This window comes from Bison bison, unplaced genomic scaffold (assembly GCF_000754665.1).
Source record: "Bison bison bison isolate TAMUID 2011002044 unplaced genomic scaffold, Bison_UMD1.0 scf7180017852317, whole genome shotgun sequence".
Lineage (NCBI taxonomy): Eukaryota > Metazoa > Chordata > Mammalia > Artiodactyla > Bovidae > Bison > Bison bison.
In genome coordinates this window covers 40,143-48,704 of record NW_011482890.1, presented here as the reverse complement: position 1 = coordinate 48,704, position 8,562 = coordinate 40,143, and the positions used below count along the sequence as shown (strand labels likewise).

Sequence of the window (8,562 nt, the reverse complement as noted above, 5' to 3'; positions counted from 1 at the left end):
CTGTTTCCACTGTTTCCCCATCTATTTCCCATGAAATGATGTGACCAGATGCCATGATCTTTGTTTTCTGAATGTTGAGCTTTAAGCCAACTTTTTCACTCTGCTCTTTCACTCTCATTAAGAGGCTTTTTAGTTCTCTTCACTTTTTGCCATAAGGGTGGAGCCACATTAGCATCATTATATCATTGAGTAAAATGAGGCTGAGATATATACTGAGACCAAGGGCCCAACCCTCTTGATACCTAGGAAAATGGAGCCATAGACAGAGAGCCTGATGCACTGAGCCCCACAGAGCCACAGACGCAAGGAGGGGATGAGATCATCTCTGGGACCTGACCTCTGACCCCAGTGCTCTCCTGCCCCCACCCCCCACAGGGAGAACCAAGAGAAGATGATATACTACCTGCTTTTGGATCGGAAGGAGCGGTACCCCAGCTGTGAGGATCAGGACCTGCCTCCCCGGAATGATGTTGGTGAGAAGGGCAGGCCGGGGAGTCCAGACCCCAGATTCCCCAGGGAGGGATGGAGGGGCTGCAGGCCTTGAGCTTCTAACGTTAGACTCCCTGACTTGCCCCAAGACCTTTGTCAAAGGCCCTCTCCACTCTGAGCCTCAGTTTCCCCGTCTGTACAAGTGTCATGCCCAGCTGCACCAGTGCACCCTCTGATCGGGATGATACTCTTGGCCCGCAGACCCGCCTCGGAAGCGTGTGGATTCCCCCATGCTGAGCCGTCACGGGAAGCGGCGGCCAGAGCGGAAGTCCATGGAAGTCCTGAGCATCACAGATGCTGGGGGTGGTGGCTCCCCAGTGCCCACTCGACGGGCCCTGGAGATGGCCCAGCACAGCCAGAGGTGGGAGCCCCCGCCCCTCCACTGAAATGCACAGCCCTGGGTGGAGAGAGAGTTCAGGGCTCCAACGCTGTACCCACCTCAGAGGTGCTGTGTGACTGGGACAAGTCTCCTCCCCTCTCTGGGCCTCATCTCCTCATCTTGAAGGAGTGTGGAAGGGAGAAGACATCTGAGCCTTCTGAAACCATCCCACCTGATTTTTTTTCAGATCCCGTAGTGTCAGTGGAGCCTCCACTGGTCTGTCGTCCAGTCCTCTGAGCAGCCCAAGGGTAAGGCCAGGTCCCAGATGGATTAAGGGGGGTAAGGGAGTGAAGACCCTGTGGAGCAAAGCTGAAGCAGCAGAAATTATAATTCCCATGAAGTCCTGGGATATTGCCTCCTTGTCCCTGAAGAGCCAAAGACCCAAGGCCTCGTTCGTATTTTAGTCCACTGACTGACCATTTCCCACGTCAACAGGGTTGGGTTTTCAGTGTGCCTGAAGGGTCCTATTTACTCATTTAACCAAAGTTAGTTAAGCACCTATTCTGTTCTTGTCACTGCTGGGTTTACAGTCCCTGAGCATGATAGAAAAAGTCCCTGCCCCAACTTAACAGTGGGAGTAGGGGTGGGGGGTGTTGGGGAGATAATTGGACTACAAGTTCCATCATGCTTTGGGGTACACCCCTGTGTGTGTGCCTGTGGGGCTCCTAGGATGTCCTGGGAGTTGTAGTCCACTCTCTCACTCTACTCCACTGCTCTACAGAGTCCGGTCTTTTCCTTCTCGCCGGAGCCTACTGGAGATGAGGCCCGGGGTGGGGGCTCACCGACTTCTAAAACGCAGACTCTGCCTTCTCGGGGCCCCAGGGGTGGGGGCGCCGGGGAGCAGCCCCCGCCCCCTAGTGCCCGCTCCACACCCCTGCCCGGCCCCCCAGGGTCCCCGCGCTCCTCCGGGGGGACCCCTTTGCACTCGCCCCTGCACACGCCCCGGGCCAGCCCCACTGGGACCCCAGGGACAACGCCGCCCCCCAGCCCCGGCGGCGGAGTCGGAGGAGCTGCCTGGAGGAGTCGTCTCAACTCCATCCGCAACAGTTTCCTGGGCTCCCCCCGCTTTCACCGGCGCAAGATGCAGGGTATGGGGGGGTCCTTTGAGGGTGAAGGGGCTGGGGACGTGGACTCCTGAGTCCTAATGTGGGGTGGGGGCTGGGATCCAACATCTGGGTCCCCAGGAAGTACCAGGCTAGGGGCCTGGACTCCCACGATTTATGAGAAGATGCTGCTGGGAGCAGAGATTAAGGTGTTGGGGAGAGGCGAGGTCGGGCCTCCAACTCTGGAGGAGGAGCTCGTTGGAAGGACACGCCCGTTCAGTGCTCCTACTCACCTTCCCATTGGCTCATGGCTAGCAAGCCCCACACCCAGAAGGTGTGGCCCAACGAGGGGCCACAGCCCTGGAGAGAACGTCACGCAGCGTGCGTGCCTTTTGGGGTTTAACTGCTGGGACGTGAACAGACTCTAGGGTCTGGATTCCCTGGGTGGAGGTCCCTGCTGGTCTGTGTGATGGACACCAGGTGATGGACACATGTTGACCTTGCTCTCTCTTCCCCAGTCCCCACTGCCGAGGAGATGTCCAGTTTGACGCCAGAGTCCTCTCCAGAGTGAGTCTGACAGGGAAGGGAAGAGAGGGGATGGAGGAGCGATTCCCTTAGCCTCCTCCCAACCTACCTCCAACCCATCTGCTCCCACTCAGGCTGGCAAAACGCTCTTGGTTCGGGAACTTCATCTCCTTGGACAAAGAAGAACAAATATTCCTCGTGCTAAAGGATAAACCTCTCAGCAGCATCAAAGCGGACATTGTCCACGCCTTCCTGTCGGTGAGGGGCCTGGGTCCCCACGCACCCTGGCTTCCACAGAACTACAAATCCCAGCAGCCTGTGGGGTTCACCTCCTTAGTGCTGGCCTGAGTTCCACCTGGGCCTCATGGGATTTGTAGTTTTCTAGCCAGAGTTGGGTGTGGTCACTGTGGGGACATGGAGGCAGGTATATAGCACCCTGCGGCCTGGAAGTGAGAAATAGGAGACCGAATTACTATTCCCTGCATGTTAGCCTCCACTGAGGACTAGTGAGTTGCCATTCCCTTACCACCAGGTCAGAGATTGGCCAAGGAACTATCAATACTTTTTTAAGTGGACTCTGGGGTTGTCCACTGGGTCCTGTGGTTCTTTGCCCTAGGGGCTCAGGGGCTTAACGTTTCTGAGACAGATGTGACTTTGGGCAGGGTTTGTGGAGGAAGGAAGGAATTTGTTTAATGTGGTCCTCGGGCCTGGGGCTGGCACCAGATGTGAAAGTCCATATTAACATGGGATTCAGTAGTTGAGTTATTTTTCTGATGCTCTGTTCATAAGATACAGAAAACTACAAATCCCAGCAGGCAGTGGGGCCCCCCCATTGCCTTTTCTGTTATCCTTTCCCCCTGGTGGCTCAGGGTATTGGTATTTCCTGGGCCAGAGCTGATCAAGGACTGCTTATCTGTGCCTTGGAGTCCAGTCGCTCAAATCACCCCCTCCTCTTGTCCCCGCCCCTCTCAGATCCCCAGCCTCAGTCACAGCGTGCTGTCACAGACCAGCTTCAGGGCTGAGTACAAGGCCAGCGGCGGCCCCTCCGTCTTCCAGAAGCCCGTCCGCTTCCAGGTGGACATCAGCTCCTCTGAGGGCCCAGAACCCTCCCCTAGGCGGGACAGCAGCGGTGGTGGTGGCATCTACTCCGTCACCTTCACTCTCATCTCCGGTAAGCGTCCCGGGCCGTGGCTGCCCCCAGCCGGTGTGTGGGATGCTCAAGACAGCTGAGGGCAGCAGTCCTCTAAACTTTCAGGTTATCAAAATCTGAAGAGACTAGTTTAGAGAGACATTCCCCAGACATAATTATTCCAAAAGAGTTTACTTAACGGCATTTATTTATGTCTATTTTATTTACTGAAAAGTTTCATCATATCTAGTTATTTTTCTTGCTGACAAACTTTGTAACAGGAATAATAAGATCTTATTTATCTGATTTCTAGGAAGCCTAAATACAATAATATACTTAATATTGAGGACTCTAAAAACATGTCTGTATTAATTAATGCAACAAATTTAAGCTAAATTTAGTACCAGGTATTAATGCTATACTGAATGTTTCCTAGTTCTTGCAAACCTGAAAGTCATTAGGGTTATTTTCTTTTCCCTTTCTGAGCATTTACGTAAGTGCCTATTTTCCTGTAAGCCAATACATGGAGTTCATTTACAGATTAATTCTGGCAGTAACACACATCTACAACACGCGCATATAGACGCATACACATGCACCAATAGAGTCCCCATAGTTTCCATTTCAAAATTTCAGCCAGTGGAGAAGGAAATGGCAGCCCACTCCACTGTTCTTGCCTGGAGAATCCCAGGGACGGGAGAGCCTGGTGGGTTGCCATCTATGGGGATGCACAGAGTGGGACGCGACTGAAGTGACTTAGCAGCAGCAGCAGATCTTCATTGGTGCTCAGGACTTTTCTATTTGCAGAGAGCTGGGGCTCCTCTGTAATGGCAGTGCACTGGCTTTTCCATCGTGTGCTCTCTTGATGTAGCTCACAGGCTCTAGGGCACCCAGGCTCAGTAGTTGTGGCCCCACAGGCTTAGTTACCCTGGGGCATTTGCAGTCTTCCCAAACCAGGTCTCAAACGCACATCTTAAGCTCTGGATCAAAAGGGAAAACACTCTGGAAGGAATTTGAAATAAATCACTTTTACATGAAAAAAAAAAATAAATTTCAGCCAGGAGTCAGTTACTGTAAATAAAGTAAAACCCAACAGTTACAAAAGAGGTTGGATTCAGATCACCTGTCTCCCTTTTGTTCTCTCTTTCAGAGTTACCTTGCCTTCAATTTTCAGTTTACTTTTTACATTTTAAAAAATTACTTTTCAATATTCATTTGCTTATTTATGTGGCTTTGTCAGGTTTTAGTTGCAACACACGGGATCCTTGTCGCTGCACGTGGACCCTGGTTGTGATGTCCTGGCTTAGTCCTGGCTCCGACGCACATGGAATCTTAGTTCCCCGACTAGGGATCGAATCCGTGTCCTCTGCGTTAGCAGGCGGACTCTTAACCACTGAAACCACCGGGGAAACCCCTCAATGAGGCATTTTTGGAATTTGGAAAACTTTGGGGGCTTCTGCATACAAATGAAAATAGGAAAATGTGATGAGAGCTCTCTAAAATTTTACAATTTAGAAGTTTTTCCAATCCAAAAGATCCAAGAAGCTCGCCCTACAAATATTTTCCCTGCTAACCTAATTTTTAAGAGGAAAAACTCTTACCACTGTTGTTTCCAGTACACCCTGCAGGCAGAGGTCCAGGAGACTGCAGGCTTTTAACTGTGTGTGAAAAATCCGTTTTAGGGTGCTGAAAAGACCTATGTTGGCCAGTTCAGGGCAGGATTTCCTTTCATTCCCAATTAAGTAGTTGCAAGCATACATAAGCCCAGCTGGTATTCCCATCAGTGGCTGTCTGTACAGGAGCTGTTTGGCCTTTGAGGCGCAATTTCCCATTATTAATTTCGTAGCCTAATTCAGACGTGAAATATGATCTAAGCAACTTTCTGAGGGCGCCGCGGCAAATCGCCTGCGTGCTGCTTCTGAATCTAGCAAGGAACTACCCTGGGTTACTTTTTTCGACGTTTTAAGTTTTCTAATTAAAAACTATTTTTGGCTGCGCTGGGTCTTTGTTGCTGCGCGTGGGCTTTGTCTAGTTGCAGGGCGTGGGGGCTGCTCTCTGCCTGCGGTCCTCCGGCTTCTCCCTGTGATGGCGTCTCGTTTTGGAGCGCAGGCTCGAGGGCTCGCGGGCCTCCGTAGTTGCGGCACACAGGCTTAGTTGCTCCGTGGCGTGTGGGATCTCCCAGACCAGGGAACAAACGGGCCCCTGCCTAGGAAGGTGGATTCTTAAGCACTGGACCGCCGGGGAAGCCCCCAAGCCTGTTCTTGACTGCTTGTTTCTCCCGGGTCTCATACCGCCTCCCTTCCCTAATTAACACCTGCTTGAATCGGCCCCTTGAAACTCAGGGAAGGTCATGGAGGCTGAATGAAGGCTGTTTTCTATAATCAGAGAAATGGGGGACGCAGAAAGTTTTTGTGCCCAGGAGCCCCACAGGGCCCTGCTTGGTATCATTAAGAGCTGAATAACTCGGTCTCTCACTTCACTAGCAAAAGTTTCTTTTCAGACCATATAGCAACTTGTTCAATTTTGACTTTAAGTCAAATTTAACAAAAACCCAGCCACTTATGTTTCCCTGGGCCTCTTGCCCAGATGCCCAGGTCCTGCCTAGGAAATGCACTGGAGCCCCTTCAGATTTGAAGCCTTAAGTGAAAACACTGCAAATAAAATTTTCAGGATCATCACCCAAACAATGAGATCTGGATATCAGGAGAACTCATCAGAACACCTGAGAAGTACCGAGAAACCCAGCAGGGCCTCTTAGCTTTGGTTCTGTCGGACTCCCGGTGCCCTCTGGTGGGTGCCTGTCATATCCGGCCAGTTAGGCCAGCACGGCAGATGAAAAGATGAATCCGTTGATTTAAGAAAAAAATGGAGGGACTTCCCTGGCAGTCGAGTGGTTGAGAATTTGCCTGCCGGTGCACGGGACACAGGTTCGATCCCTGTTCCGGGAGGATCCCACTTGCCGCAGAGCAAGTGGGCCAGTCTGGCACAACTACTGAGCCCGTGCTCTGCAACCAAAGAAACCACTGCAGTGAGCACCACAGCTAGAGAGGGGCCCCCGCCCCCCAAAACTAGAGGAAAGGCACGCACAGCAGAGAAGACCCAGTGAAGCCAAAAATAAATAAAACTTTTAAAAGAAGGAAAAAATGGAAAATGTTACTGGAGTCATACTGAGCACTATAAGCCAGGAGCAGCCGCTCAGGAAGTCTGAGAGCTGTTCTGCTCATGAGCGGTCCATGCGCCGCTATATGCGTTTGTGAGACAGAGGGCCCTACGTGAAATGGCGTGTGACTGACGGTTTGCATGATCCAGGTGCAGAGCGAGTCGTGGGTCATGGGTCATCGTCAGGATTAAGAAGCTTGCCTCCTAAGCAGGTGTTCTTAGTACAGGCGCACGACAGATACACACCAAGGAGGCAGGAGGAGGCCCGGAGCGGGGAGGAGGCCCAAACGGGCGGAGAAAATTTGTCGTGTTTGAATATTTTCCCCTCTTGCCGGAAAATATGGATCTTGCTTCATCCGTCTGTTGCCCTGCCCCTTGCAGGTCCCAGCCGCCGGTTCAAGCGGGTGGTGGAGACCATCCAGGCCCAACTGCTGAGCACACACGACCAGCCGTCTGTACAGGCCTTGGCAGGTGGGGGCACCCGTGGGGGCGGGGCAGAGGGGCACTTCCGGTGGCCAAGTGCTGCAGGGGCTTGTGTTACCCGCGAGGCTTCAGCTTCGGGGCTCCCAGGGAACCAGGCCTTCCCAAGCCTGAGAAGGCCTCGCCACGGGGGAGGGGACCTCCAGGGGTCCCGGAGGGGACCACCGGTCCCTGTGTTGGAGGTGCTGGGGCTCCCTGCCGCTGGAGGCTCCTGAGCTGTGTTCTGGAGGGGGTGACCAGCCGTCCTGCTCTGCTGGGGACACAGAGGTTCCCGACACCCAGGACTCTCAGTGCTAAAACCAGGACAAGGTGGTCGCTGTCTCGCAGACCCTTCTGGCCCTACTGGGCCTGGCTTTCACGAACTCGGGCCTCTCCCCGGGAGGGATCGAGGTCTGTGCTCCAAGGGGAAGGGGCTTCTTTGTGCCCTTCAGCCCTGGTTGTCGGGAGGGGACTCCCCTAGCCACCAGGGATCAAGGAGGTCGAGGTCACAAACAAACTCTGTGGTTCCAGCAACATCAATTTATTATCATGCAGCCCTGGAGGTCAGAGGTCCCACACAGACGAATGGGGCTAACCCCAAGTGGCGGGCCGCCCCGATAGGCAGGTAGAGGAATTCTGCCCTGTTAGTCTGCTTCTCCAGGGCGACCATTAGCCAGGAAGGCCCCCTGAACCTCTCTAGACTGGGCTGCCAAGGAAAGGTGGCCTTGACGACCAGAGTTCCTTAAAGGGCACACCTTCAGACATGTAGGACCCACAGGGACCCAGGGTCCGAGACACATGCCTTATAAGGGGAGTGGGGCAGTGCGGGGACCTCCAACTGAGCCCCAGAGAGGGGCAGCCCTGTGGGTTGCTCTTGGCAGCAAGACCTCCAGCAGTCAGGGTCTCTTAAGGGGTGTTCTCTGGTGCGGGACCTCAGCTCTTGTTTTGGGCCCTATGGAAACTGCTGCCTGACCATTGGGAACCAGCCTTGGCCAGGTCTGGCCAGTGGCCCAGTCTGGCCCCAGTCATGCAGGCGCCGCTGGGAGAGCCAGAACAACCTGCTGGGGGCTCCCCGAGGGTCCCGAAGGAAGTGGGTGCTTTGGCCACAATCTGAGGCCTCGCAAAGTGCAGTAACCAGAGCCTCGGGCTGTCTCCTGAGCTGGGCCCGCCAGGACTCCCTGGGGCTTGGTCTGGTCTCCAAGGCCCCGGGCTGGAGGGCTGCTCCCGGTTGGTGCAGGGCAGGCAGGCAGGCCTCATGTGGCTGGCGTGTGTGAGCCCTGGCAGCCGCCCCCCGCCCCCTCACCACAAGAGGTTTGGCACCCCTTCCTGAGGCCAGACCACTTCCTCCCGCACAGACGAGAAGAATGGCGCCCAGACCC

General features: G+C 54.0%; 1 protein-coding gene across 1 annotated transcript in view; it reads left to right on the top strand.

Annotated features, from left to right (window-relative positions):
* The window catches only part of BRSK1 (BR serine/threonine kinase 1), a gene marked incomplete at both ends in the record, with an annotated part of 11,881 nt that extends 3,320 nt beyond the window's left edge, over positions 1-8,561 (top strand). Inside the window, 9 exons of the mRNA XM_010852630.1 lie at positions 376-473; positions 691-850; positions 1,056-1,116; positions 1,590-1,956; positions 2,430-2,478; positions 2,571-2,694; positions 3,409-3,607; positions 7,106-7,195; positions 8,539-8,561. Of these exons, the coding sequence (XP_010850932.1) occupies positions 376-473; positions 691-850; positions 1,056-1,116; positions 1,590-1,956; positions 2,430-2,478; positions 2,571-2,694; positions 3,409-3,607; positions 7,106-7,195; positions 8,539-8,561 (1,171 nt within the window). The remainder of the gene's footprint in view (positions 1-375; positions 474-690; positions 851-1,055; positions 1,117-1,589; positions 1,957-2,429; positions 2,479-2,570; positions 2,695-3,408; positions 3,608-7,105; positions 7,196-8,538) is intronic.
* Position 8,562: the final 1 nt, after the last annotated feature.